This window comes from Salarias fasciatus, chromosome 20 (genome assembly GCF_902148845.1).
Source record: "Salarias fasciatus chromosome 20, fSalaFa1.1, whole genome shotgun sequence".
Lineage (NCBI taxonomy): Eukaryota > Metazoa > Chordata > Actinopteri > Blenniiformes > Blenniidae > Salarias > Salarias fasciatus.
The window spans coordinates 24,306,868-24,319,342 of NC_043764.1; the positions used below are offsets into that span (position 1 = coordinate 24,306,868).

The following is a 12,475-nucleotide window of genomic DNA, read 5'->3' on the forward strand; positions in this document are numbered from 1 at the left end:
TACACCAAGGCTGAAACAAACAACACTAAATAGATAATCACAAGTGATAACTGAACAGATTCAAACTAAATTTGCCGCTGATTGAATTTCAAATCATTTCGTAACTCACATCATGGAAATCGTTTTAAAGTCTCGGTGCCAAACCAGAAAATAATTGTTTTAGTTGAACTGATATTTAAATTCTCAGCCACGCACGTTGCAGCAAACTTTGAGTGCAGACCGCAGAACCAGTGCAACACCGCGGGAACCGGGAGGAGGCTGGCCCCGCTAAAAATGCGCCGGTGTTCCAGGATCACTTATCGTGACTATGCAATATCAGTGCAGTAGAACAATCACAGAAATAAAAAATAAAACTATAAAGCCATCAAGTGCAGACGTTCATATGTAAGCAGGGAACCTAAAAGTGCATTCCCATAAAGGTATAGCACCCTGGGCAATCTCAGACAGGCTCTTTAATATACACAACATGGCTCACAGTCTGATCTGCACCAGGATTCTAAGGCTCACTTTAAAATCCAAAATCCTATTTGATGTTCGAGCCCTGAACTCCCATTTCTCGCTCAGGAGTTTTTCAAGTTCCACTTCCTCTATGGTCTCACTTTGTCCTGAATACTCTCTCTTTCAGTGTTGACTTCACACACCATTAAAACCGTGCTGTAAACAATGTGTATCCCCCACAACGGTGCGCCACCGTGGGAGTTAAGGCAAACCATTTCTGTGCTTCGTCTGCGACAAAAGCTTCTCCCAAATCCAGAGGCACAAAGCTCTCAGTGCATATTAAACTCACCTAACACACTACACAAAACACCCTCCTCAGCCGCGAAAGCCAAGCTCTTAGTGCACACTAAGCAATATAATTCTCAAAATATACATGCCATGCTTTTACCAACCGCATGAGCACATGTTCTCCTAAAAGTGCTAACTACGTAAAATCACTTAGGAAAAGATGGCTAGTCAAGATTTTTCAGCACCAGTTCCCTACTCCTTTCTTGTTTTTTATTAGTTTTTTTTTTTTTTTTTTTAAGTTAAGAGGAATCCCCCAAAGAAGGCACTTTTGAAGCAAAACCGGTAGCTTTGCTAAATGATTTGATATGGGAGTGCAATCAATCATAGAATGTAATTTGCCTCCACTAAACATTGACTGGTGCAGCGAAAGTACTTCTCACTCGCTTCTGTCTCGGTGTAATAAATATTCTCAGAATAAAATTGCAGATTCTTCTATTCTTGTACTAGGAATTTAAAGCAATTGATCTGGTGCAGAACAAACGTGAGCCCGCCACTCCAGGGATCGACCGTGGCCTCTCCGGCCTCCCCTCAGCCCACCTGGTGCTCCCCGCGGCTGATGTGAGAGGAGAACTCGTAGCGGTCCTGGCTGCGGTGGCCGCAGATGTTGCACTCGAACGGCTGGCGGAAGCCGTGGCAGCCCATGTGGATGGTGAACATGACGTGGTCCAGAAAGAGGATGCGGCAGTGCCGGCAGTGGAAGGAGCGCACGGGCCTGCCCTCCCGGTCCAGCACCTGCACGGTGTCCCTGGAGGTGAGGGGCGAGGCGGGGCTCCTCTTGGCCGCGGCGGGGGGCACGGGGCACGCTCTCTCCCACTCAGCGTCCAAGTCTTTGGCCTGGCTGGGGCTGGAAGTGGGGTGACTGCGGGGCAGTGCTGGGATTTGGTAGTGGAGGTGGTGGTTGCTGGAGGTACTGGTGGGGGCTGTAGCCCTTGTGCTCTGCTCTTCTGCTGTGCTCTCTGTGTCTGTCGAGTCGGGGCAGCCGTTGGGCGAGGTGTTATGGCTGTGTGCTGAGGGTTGATCGTCGCGGCCTTCGCCCGCCTCCCGCCCGGCCAGGCCGAGGGACACGGCGGCCAGCCCGCCCCCGCCGTGGCCCCGGGGGCCCTGAGGAGTGGCGTTGCTGTTGAGGGAGCCCATGACTGTGCGGAGCTCCGACAGGAAGGCAGGATGGAGCTGAGAGAGCGCCGGCGACTCGTGGTTGTCGCCTTTACTCCGGGCGCAGTGGAGATGTGAACCAGCCAGTCCACCCGATTCACCGGCAGAGTGAGAGCTCAGGAGGTCTCCTTCTTTCTCAGAGCCGGAGGACAATTCATAAGGTGCTTCCGGTGGGTCAAGGTGCATGTGCTTTTCACCTGTGTCAGGACGGCAAACATAATAGTTGGTATTAATGAAGATGAACCTGATTGCTCCAAACGTGTACAAGCATGTTGAAATTTGGATGAATCGCAATAAAGTACAGATAATAAGTTCTTAAAAAAATAAAAATAAAGCTGAGGCATCAAATACATAACACAGGGACGACTGTAAAACTCACCTAAAAACTTCTGTGGTGTGGACCTCTTACGTTTGGTGATGCTGATAGACAGTCGATCCACAAAGTGAATTTTGTTGTTAGATGGCTGAGGTGCAGGTTTCGAAATTGTCTCCATCGTCACCGATTCTTCACCTAAAAGCAAAATAACCCAGTAAAGTACCAAATCCGGTTGTTCTAGGGGAAACAGGGGAGACTGGGTTGAGTGGGTTTGGTGTTCATGTGGTCCATTACCCTGGCTTGTCTGCGTGTTGACGGCCGTCGGAGGGTCCAGCGTCTTCAGATAACTGTGACAGCGCTCCAGATGTTCTTCCAATGTGCTCTGTTGTTTGTAGCTTCGGCTGCAGTAGCTGCACTTGAAAGGTTTTCCTACAGTTGGAGAGGAAACTGCAATCCAAGGAAAAAATACTTCATTGATTTCATGAAAAAAAATTATCCCTACTTCACCTGTAAATACTTAAATAGATCTGTGGTTGAGAAAAAAAGCTTATCGAAATCTTGTTAATTTCAGTTAAATAAGGTTTAAAAAAAAAAACAGGTCAGAATTATTGCCATCAAGGAGCATGGGTTTCCCCTTCATTTGAAAATTCCAGAAACTGATCTGTGTTCCTGTCACAGACAGCAGACGAACGCCTAACGATTCACCGCAATGCTCCACCTGAGTAAGCTCTCGGAAAAAGTGACGTCAATTTGCTGACATCCAGTCTGTAATCGTCTTTTCTGAGAAAATGAGCCCCCGAGAGCCGTAAGGCTCGACCAAAACTTACCGTACCAAGACGACATGTGAACACCTGTTGAATATGTGCTCAAAAATTGAAAACACAAACAGGATTTCCTGTTTTCACTGACTGTTAAATGTCATTTTTTTCATGTTTTACAGAAGCAGAAACCAATTTCCCCTTTTCTTCAAATGGCAGAGGAAAGGGACCTTTCTAATGAAGCCCAACCTCGCCTCTGTTTTTCACATTTACACATCATACTCTGTGCTTTCGTTTCACTGACTTTTCTTCATTTGTGAAGTTTCTCCAGATGGGATCTGTGAGGCCCTCTTGTGTTGCATTAAAAGCCTGGATTTCTATCATTTCTTGGTCAGAACTGTCCCAAATGTGAATGTAGCACCTAATCATAAAGACGTGTCCTGGACCAAAGAACTGAAGAACCGATTTACCTGCGTGTGTCCGCAGATGTCCTGCCAGCGCGTCTCTCCTGCGACAAGCGTAATTGCAGATGGGACATTTGAAAGGCTTCTCTCCTGAGTGCAACTTGATGTGGCGCAGCAGGTTTCCCTTCTGGGTGAAGGAGGCTCCACACTGGTTACACTGGAACGGCCGCTCGCCTATGAACACATGCACACAGATGTCACTTTAAAAGAAAATCCTTAAATGTCTCCAATAAAATGACACTCTGCAGCAGCCTGCACGACCTAAAAGTGGCTCTTTCTCTCTCACCTGTGTGGCTACGCTTGTGCACCATCAGCACATTGGGTCCGATGCAGATCATCCCACAGACCTCGCACTGGAGCTTCCCGTTGGGCAGCCGGATGGGTCCCGGAGAGGCCGAATTCGGACTGGCCATCTCGCTGTAAATCGCCCTGTCTCTTCCGGACACGGCGAACTCTACACTGGCTTCCTCCATGTGGTCTCCTCTGTCCTCCTTCCCCCTCTCGTCCCTGGCAGCCTCTTTGTTCTCCGGATGCGGAGCTCCCGATGATTCATCATCACTGCACATCTCAACCTTGATGGAGTTTGCTGTATAGACAGAGAATATAACCAAAAAAAAAAATACACTTATTTCCAAAAGTACTGAGTATTGAAGGTGTAACACAGCACACGAGAACACATGAGGTAATAACTGACCACTGTGGGAGCGACGTGGAGAGGACTGCTGACTGTTTGGAGATCTCGCAGAAGGGGCCTGCATCCCGCCATAAAACTCCGGCTCTGTTGACGACTCTCCACCATTACCTGAAACACAAATATACACAGGATATTAAAGTAAATGTTGCTGTCCGGGGACAGGACACACAAATATACATTGCTTTTTCACTCCTATACAAGCTTACCTTGTGCATATGAGCGTCCATTACAGTCATCAGCATTCATTCTCTCACCAGATCCCTGCAAAAAATAGGACTTATTATCTTCATTTGTCATTAGTTCCTCTCAGAATCAAGTCCCATAAAAATATGACATTTTATCTTGGACATTATGGTATAAATATGTTTTACCTGTGATAAAGGCAGAAAGAATGTACCTTCCTAATTTCAGTTGAAAGTGCAAAATAAGTTTACTGCCACTATCTGAGCAAACTTTTTTCTTCTCCACCAGCAAATGAATAAGCGAGGCTCAACAACGACAGAGACTTATACGCTTAGCGTATTTAAGGAGGAGTCAAAGCTTCAGCATCAAGATTAAATAGCTGCAACGCCTTTGCCCCCTCCTAAAACCATCTACTTTAACATCCCTAACAAAACATTTAATTTTAAGATTTGATGAATTCTCAAAAATTTAAAAATACAGGTAATTGTAATGTGATTTTTCCTGACTGAAACAGTAATATACTGTAATGTCCATTGATGCTTTGTGAAATTTGTTAAATAACGTTGGGTTTTTAATGGTAATGTCTATTTTATCACAATGTTTTTACAGAACATTGATTATGTCATCTACCGGTATGAGAATAGATTTTATTTGTGTATGTTACATGTGTGCATGTAGGTTATAAGATGATTGATATGTTCTTCTTAAGCTTCCATCTGTAAAAGTATATGGATCAACTTCATCCTTTTGTCTGTGTGTGTCTTGTATATGCAGTGGAACACCGTTTTATCTTTTTCCTCCATCTTGATTTGCGTCATGGAGGTAATTTTTACATGCATCTATGCATATCAGTGTGTGTGTGAATTTTGCAGATGTGCATATATGTACATTTTAATAGATATGCAACCTATTGATGGGCGTGCACGTGCATGCAAGAGAGAAAATCAGCTAAAAAGTATGTGAGACACTGTGAATAACTGTAAATGAAATAATGTACTAATTCTGCATTGTGTCCTTAATTGGCTTATTACAAGATATGTTATTTAAAAAAAAGCTTAGAATGTTCAGAATGTTTTTGCTTCAGTTTATTACTTGTTCCCAATGATGTATCCGTGTAACAGACTAACAGTGGTTTTAAAAAATGTACAGTACATTACATAAAGCGGTTATTCCACAACAGCCAGAGTGAAGCATGCAGACAACACCGAGACCAGACTACAGTGGTGTTGCTGAGTTACGTCTTCAGACGTACAGCATGAGGATTTTAAAGGAGCAGGGGAGATTTGACGCGCTCATGTCAAATCTATGATAAAAAAAAGGAGGAGGGGGGGGCAAATTAAAAAAAAAAGGCTGCACCTTGTGCTTAAATGGATGGAGAGAGGAGACTTTGGAGCGAACTGGGGGCGGAGACAGCACATCTGAGGGAAAATGAGTCTCCTGGCATTGGCCGCGCGCGGGGAGCAACAGGCGCTGATGCAGCCGGGAGACGCGCCAGTCACACCAGGGCACGGCGAGCAGGGGAGAAAAAAAAAAAAAAAGAGGGACGCGCACTGGCGCCGACCCTCACCAGACAGTCCTACCTTGCCCTCAGATGGCCGCCTGTGCGCTCAAGCACGTACATCCCCGTTCCCCGTATAAACTATATCCCCGCCGCTTCACGCGCATCGCGCGGCCAGTTTGTTTTAAGCTGCGCGGTGGATTTTGTGGATTTGGGTCCGTGATGACACCAGTCGGCTCACGGACGGTCGAGACAGCGACCCAGACACAACGGCGATCTGCTGCACAAGAGTTGCGGACCGTCCAAATTTGTCCGCATGAACGCGGCTGTCATCCAACGTCAAAGTGGCCCGAGCGGTACAGTGTTTCAAATGAGCCGTTGCTATGGCACCCGACCACACGACAAATGGCATTCACCCCACCAACTACTCAAAAACATGCGCTACCTTCCAAATTATCTCGATGGATGTGCTCACCAAGTGTCGCAGTGAAGTCCACAAGCCTCCTCCGTACCTGGCCGCCGATGGCTGTTTTTCTTTTTAATTGTCTGGATAGCTGTTTGTTTTCCCAGGCGACGACAGCATCTCCTGGATTTTTTTTTCTTTTTTTCTCTCTCTCTCTCTTTTTTTTTTTTTTTTTTTTTTTTTTTTTTTTTTTACCTGGGAATCCCAAACAACTTCCGGGCCCATGCTGGGATACAGACCGAATAATTGTACAACAGAGCTCTTGATCCAGTGATCGTCGAATGCATCGATGCATGTGAGAGGAATACATGTGGGGAAGTTTTATACCTTTTATATGAACTCAGAACAGTGCAAGACATCACAGACGGCTGCTGCGCACGGATATTTCTCTTTAAAATAGCGGTGACAGGCAGATTACATCGTAAAATGAATGCACGTGCAAGAATGTCCATTTACATGATGTAAATTCGCGTATATGTGTATATGTATATACACGCGGGCTTGTATTAGAACACACGTCGGACATAACAGCATGCAGGTAATTAACTAAAAGCAGGTTGGGAAATTGTTGTAGCATGGTCCATGGCGACAGTACCTCTGTGATCCCAGGAGGGGGCAGCAAAACCACCAAATTCTTCACAAGCAGCATACAGACAGCTGGAAAATGCTGTTTGGCAACTTAAAGTATGGTGTGAATAAGTGATGATGACAAAGCAGTGCAAGTCTGTACGTGTTTTTAGATTATTGTAGCAAGAAAACACCTAAAACATTGTCTCAAATAACGTAGGGCCACTATTTGACCCGACTGGGCCTGTGCCATCTCTGGAGGACTTCATAAGCCTGGTGAATCTTCACAAACATTTCCTCAGCATTCTTGTTGCGGTTGTGGTCTGGATGCCATGTCTTGACCAGCTCCCTGTAATTTCGAGTGATCTCTTCATAAGATGCATCGCTGTCTAAAGACAACACCTGAAAACATCAGAATACACGATTACAAGTCGAACAAGGCATGATTGTTGCTGACAACATTGAAATAGCAGCACAATTAATTTTTTTGGACAACTCAAATGTGTTCCTTTCTTCAGTGCAATAGAGAGCAAGGATATTTTCATAAAGCCTTAACTTTTATGACAACAGGAAGTAAATGTTGTGACATGCCTGCTAGTTTCACCTTAACAGTCTTATCGCTGAAATGTAACTTCTTTGTAGTTTTTACACCTTACAAACAGCATCCTGTGGGCCTCCTCTGACTGTGAGCCTTATGATTTTACAGTTATGTGATCACTAACCTTCAGAGCCTCTTTTTCTCTCTGTGTGTATTCTTTGAGGAGTATTTCCAGAACCTTCCTCCAAGCCTCTTCATAGTATCCCCCTCCAGTAAACACACACAAGAGCCGATATGGCATCAAAAGCATGTACTCCAACACACTTCTGAGCCAAGGCAGAAACCAGAAAACATCCAGCAGAGCCGCGATACAGTCAGACAGGTAGTACAGCGTGGCTGTGGTGTTGTGGAAAATACAGTAACCCACTGGAGCAGAGAAGGCCAGCCAGGCCAGACTGAGCCTGTAAAGGCGTGGAGCTGAAGAAAAGAAAAGAAAAGAAAGGAACAATGTCATTCAAATCAATCAGGAAAACACAGATTATGCAAATCTTAAATTCCTCAAGTGCCCCAACCTCTTCTCAGTCCCTCAAATATGATTTATGCTATTCATTAGCTCCAACATATTTTTGTTTCTATTTATTTTCCACTGCCAGCTGAAGTGACGGTTTTCATGTTGTTTTGAAACATTTCTGTTTTCTCTATTTAGTCCACTCACCCAGTTTCTCGGCGTCACCAGGTGCTCGCTGAGGCTTGATCCTGCGATGCTGTGCAGCAGCAACACTGGCAGCCAAGCTGATCGGGAGAGGAGAGAAGGTGCTGCCGTAGAATATCGGAGAGGTGATGAGACAAGCAGTCAAGGTTTTTTGGAGATTGGAGGTCTGCGGACCAACGTTGGACACCAGATGTACTCCCGCTCCCACCGACAACGGCAGGACGATCAAGTAGAAGTAGTTGAGAGAGTTCAGTGCAATCATAGCGACAGCGCCAAAGTAGATCCCAACACACACCTGCCCAGCAAATCGCACAGGGCCCAAAGACGGAGGCTCTGCGGCGGAGGCCCTTTTTCTCGCTTTCTCTGAATCTTCGTTGGCCTCAGAAACATACGCGGGGATGCGTATGACCTCTCTGATCCAGCCAAATCCAAATCCTCCCACAGTGAGCATCCACAGCAGAGCATGGCTGTCTCTTCCCAAATACAGATGGTGAAGGCCCAGAGGACCGGCCACAGCCCACAGGATGTAGGTTACCAGAACACTTTTTACCATCCTGTTACCTGAGTGGGTCAGGACCTGGTCAGGCGAATTTCAGTCATTCTTGATATGTGCCTGCAACAGGGAAACAAAAACAGTGGTCTTACATTTTAAAACCATGTCACCTTAATTCTATATCCATTGTTCTTGAATTTTCCTGTTGTTGACCTGATAATTTGATCAAAAACATCTTAATTGTCCCTTCAGGATAAAGGTAGCCTGTTTCTGATAAAAAATAAATAAAATTTAATCTAATCTAAACAGTTATTTAATTTCTTATGAATTTAGGATTTTATTCATCCTTGGATTATTTGCTTAATTGTTTCTCTCTTTTTTATCTTAAAAATGGTTACGCATTTACTTTTGATAAGTGGTGCTTTTAAAAAAGCTCAGCAGAGGGTGGTGAAGGCTGCCAAGAGGATTGTGGGAAACAGTCCACCCTCCACCACAGACATTTGCACCAGCAGACTCAGGGAGAGACCACTCTGCATCTTGCAGAACTGTACACACCCCACACACACTCACTGTTTGCCCCCATCCCCCCCAGGCAGGAGCGCTCACAGTGATCTGCACCTCAGCTCAAAAACTCAGAGGGATTTTTAATCTCTGTGATGCACTTTCCCGGTTGAATAATATATTATGTAAGACAGATTAATCTCAGCTCATGATGGACAATGTCATTTAACTGGATGCATGACAGCTTTTACGGATGGAAAACGTTCGTCATTTGAAAGGGTCTGGCCTTCCTATAAATCATGACCTTCGCTCCGTAAACGAAAACTTATGGCATTCTTGTCAAACATTTATTTATTTATTTCTTGTTTTTATCCCAAAAAGATTCAGGTACTTACTGAGCCAACAACATCAAATCCTTATCCCGAGAAATCCTTTCCTGTGGTTTCCGTAGCTGAATTTGAGCAAGCTGTTGCAACTGTTGGACTTTGGATTATGATAATGGAAGTGCAGCCGTCTACATGCACAATCAACATGAGCCTTTGATCATCTAAACTGATAGCATGAGCAAAAGGTTCAGCTCGTGCACGTCTCTGTTTGTTTGTTTGTTTGTTTGGTTGACATTTAGTATATGGATTAATAACAAGGGAATTACCGTGCTAATGCTTTAAGCTAGAATCTTTTTTATGTGCCAACAAATCCAAACGTCTTCCAGAGGGAATGAAAGGTGGTGAAATATGCTTCCTAAACACAGCTGGTGGAGGTTTGTTTGTTTCACAATCCAAACCCTATTTTGTAGTTTTTTTTTGAAAGTGAAGGGAGTGATCCCTTGAAATTTGGTAGGAAAATGTTTAGAATTCTGTCTGCTCAACATTTCTGGGTTCTCATTGTCTGATTTTCTGTTTTATGATGCTCATGATGTCTGGAAAGGTCTGATTTACAGTCCATCAGGCATTAAAACTCTTCATGATCAGTTGTAATGAATGAATGAATGAATGCAGTATGGAGCTGTTGAAATATGCAAGGCCTTCTCTAAATGAGACACCGTCTGGATGAGGGCATGTGGTATTTTAAACCCTCTTTCTAGGTTTTCACATTTGGTTTTTCTTTACAGATTTGCACACTTCCCATGCCGCAGGCACTTCTTGCTCCATACCATCAGAGAACTGTGCACCGATTAAAGTCCAGATGGTCGCTCTCATAAGTTCGTATTCATGTCTCCAAAAAACTTTCACGTTTTAAATCAATGAACCATTGAATAGATATTCAGTTTTGCCTCAGTCTATTTTAAATGAGCATTGGTTCAGAGAGGAATGTGGGATATTTGTATTTATTTGTACAGATGGTTCCACTTTGCATCCCAGTTTCATGGGTTGTATAGTAATAGTGTCCACAGACAATGTTTATGTAGGTGTTCCTCTGCCAGTTATGTTTCTAATACAGAAGCGCATGTCTGTTTTTAATGAAATGTAAAAAAAATCACAAATATTGTGACCTTTGACCTTGTTCTTCACTTCGTCCATGAAGATATATCCAGAATTATCATGTATAAAGATTTACTGAACTATAGAAATTACTATTCTTGTGATCTGAAATTTTTTTTCAAGTTTTTAGATTTTTGCTTCAGATCCTTATTGACGATAATTCAGATGGATTGCTTCTCTAAAAGACTCTTTTTTTCAAGCATGGACCGATTAGGCAAAGCAAACGACTCCCTTCAGCTGTAATTGTATTAACATTGCTTTTTTGCCCCCAGTGTCCCAACTTTTTTGAGATATTGTCATCCCAGGCAGTTGTATTCAAATTCAAAATGAGCATTTCCATTGTAATGAATGTTGATTGTCCCAGAGGGACAATTCAAGGCAGCATAAATACATATATAGCATGTAGTCGATGCAAAATAAACACCATCTATTCTAAACCATGAAGGCAGTATATGAAATTGTTTGAGAGTATAAATAAAAAATGTAAAAAAAATATATAAATATGAAAAAGAAAAGCTTTTCTCTCAAGAGTTAGTTTTGTATGAAGTTTACATGTATAAAGGGCGGTGAAAGAAGAGAAGACATTTCTCTCGGTTTCATTTATTGAGAACAGTTGCACTCTGCTCTGTTTCCTCCTAAATGGGCAGTGGAGACTGCAGGGGAGGGAAGCCTCTCACACACACACACACACACAAAACAGGATGTGTGACTTGTCCTCTAATATCCTGTGAGCCAACCTGAGAGTTTCCTGCTCACAGAAAGCAGACAGTGATCTGAGAGGCCGTCTCATCAAACTGTTCCTGCCCTGTGTGGAGATCCAATGAAACCAGCAGGTGAAAGGAGAGTTCATCACTCTCTGAGAGCGATAAAATGTTAATGAGAGTTTCCTATGATGTGACATGACCTCCAGAAGAAGGTGGTCAAAACATTACCTAAGGATTTGATGTCTTATTTTTATTTTTATAGTTTTATTAACATCTTCAAATATATTCTCATTTTCACTCTTGGAGGCTGCGAGTATATCAGTAACCTGTTTCCAGTAGGCTACTGAAACCAGACTATAAAAGTGCCATAAAGCTATGCACAATCAAATTAACGTGATTTAAATTGCTCAGAGAGGTCCAATGCTATGAACAAACATCATGTAAAGTTAAATGAGAATGGATGTGGGAAATTGAAATATTAAATCTGTGATAAATGTTAACTTCATGTTAAGTTCTTGAAATTTAACAGTGAGATATGCATCTTCATCACTGTTAATATAAAGTATTAAAACCTTTTTAACATACTGGCACATTCTAAGCTTCTTATCAGGTGATTATCCTGATCATTAGAGAGGCCAGTGTCTGGGTCTGGGTGGAGACGGAGTCTGTGCAGGTGGTCTCAGAGAGGAGGATCCGGTCCAGACTGAGGGCCATGATGTCCAGAAGCACCAACAGTCCTCTACCACTCAGATGCTCGACAGAGCACCGCAGGAGAGCCCTCCTTCATGAGGGCACTCCTCTTTGGAAATAGAGTTTGCTGTGTTTTCCTTCAATTCCAACCTTTCTGTGCTCACATGAGTCAATATAAAGCCTGTTCATATTAACATTTGATTCTATTTTATGCTGTCTTATTTGATATTTAACATTATTTTCAATATGTTTAATGTCTTCTATCCTGTTTGGAGACAAGCTTTAAAAGATTTCCCCTCAAGGATTAACAAAGTATTTCTATTCTATTCTATTGTGACAGAAGCACTTTTCAGATTTTTGGTGAACAGACCTAAACAAAGAAGCTAAGATAGAAGAGTAATCTGTTATAGGTGGATTAAAATCAAGATTGATGTGAATTTTGGTGAAGCGTGAAATAGAAAGCTGAGTGACAGCT

General features: G+C 43.3%; 2 protein-coding genes across 3 annotated transcripts; both read right to left on the reverse strand.

Annotated features, from left to right (window-relative positions):
• Window positions 1-567: 567 nt before the first annotated feature.
• On the reverse strand, window positions 568-6,425 carry ikzf4 (IKAROS family zinc finger 4). Of its 2 annotated transcripts, none has more exons than XM_030119361.1 (8): window positions 6,327-6,425; window positions 4,377-4,431; window positions 4,171-4,278; window positions 3,763-4,062; window positions 3,483-3,650; window positions 2,549-2,701; window positions 2,318-2,449; window positions 568-2,135 (listed from the first exon to the last, which is right to left on the reverse strand). In XM_030119361.1, the coding sequence occupies exons 2-8, from the start codon at window positions 4,414-4,416 to the stop codon at window positions 1,315-1,317; spliced, it is 1,722 nt and encodes a 573-aa protein (XP_029975221.1). In that variant the 5' UTR covers window positions 4,417-4,431; window positions 6,327-6,425; the 3' UTR covers window positions 568-1,314. The 2 variants fall into 2 exon arrangements, with proteins under 2 accessions (XP_029975221.1, XP_029975222.1); XM_030119362.1 differs by lacking the exon at window positions 6,327-6,425 and adding an exon at window positions 4,542-4,636.
• A 681-nt stretch (window positions 6,426-7,106) lies between these two features.
• dnajc22 (DnaJ (Hsp40) homolog, subfamily C, member 22) lies at window positions 7,107-8,684 on the reverse strand. Its single transcript, XM_030119571.1, has 3 exons — window positions 8,135-8,684; window positions 7,604-7,896; window positions 7,107-7,283 (listed from the first exon to the last, which is right to left on the reverse strand). Exons 1-3 carry the CDS (start codon window positions 8,682-8,684, stop codon window positions 7,107-7,109), a joined length of 1,020 nt encoding a protein of 339 aa, XP_029975431.1.
• Between the last annotated feature and the right edge of the window lie 3,791 nt (window positions 8,685-12,475).

Excerpts from the sequence above, each read along its gene's own strand:
- dnajc22 (XM_030119571.1), bottom strand. The coding sequence starts at position 8,684 with ATGGTAAAAAGTGTTCTGGTAACCTACATCCTGTGGGCTGTGGCCGGT. Across the intron at positions 7,897-8,134 it reads TGGTGACGCCGAGAAACTGG|CTCCACGCCTTTACAGGCTC; the intron begins GTGAGTGGACTA and ends TCTTTTCTTCAG. Across the intron at positions 7,284-7,603 it reads GAGAAAAAGAGGCTCTGAAG|GTGTTGTCTTTAGACAGCGA; the intron begins GTTAGTGATCAC and ends TGATGTTTTCAG.
- ikzf4 (XM_030119361.1), bottom strand. The coding sequence starts at position 4,416 with ATGAATGCTGATGACTGTAATGGACGCTCATATGCACAAG. Across the intron at positions 4,063-4,170 it reads TCCACGTCGCTCCCACAGTG|CAAACTCCATCAAGGTTGAG; the intron begins GTCAGTTATTAC and ends CTGTCTATACAG. Across the intron at positions 2,136-2,317 it reads CACACCACAGAAGTTTTTAG|GTGAAAAGCACATGCACCTT; the intron begins GTGAGTTTTACA and ends GTCCTGACACAG.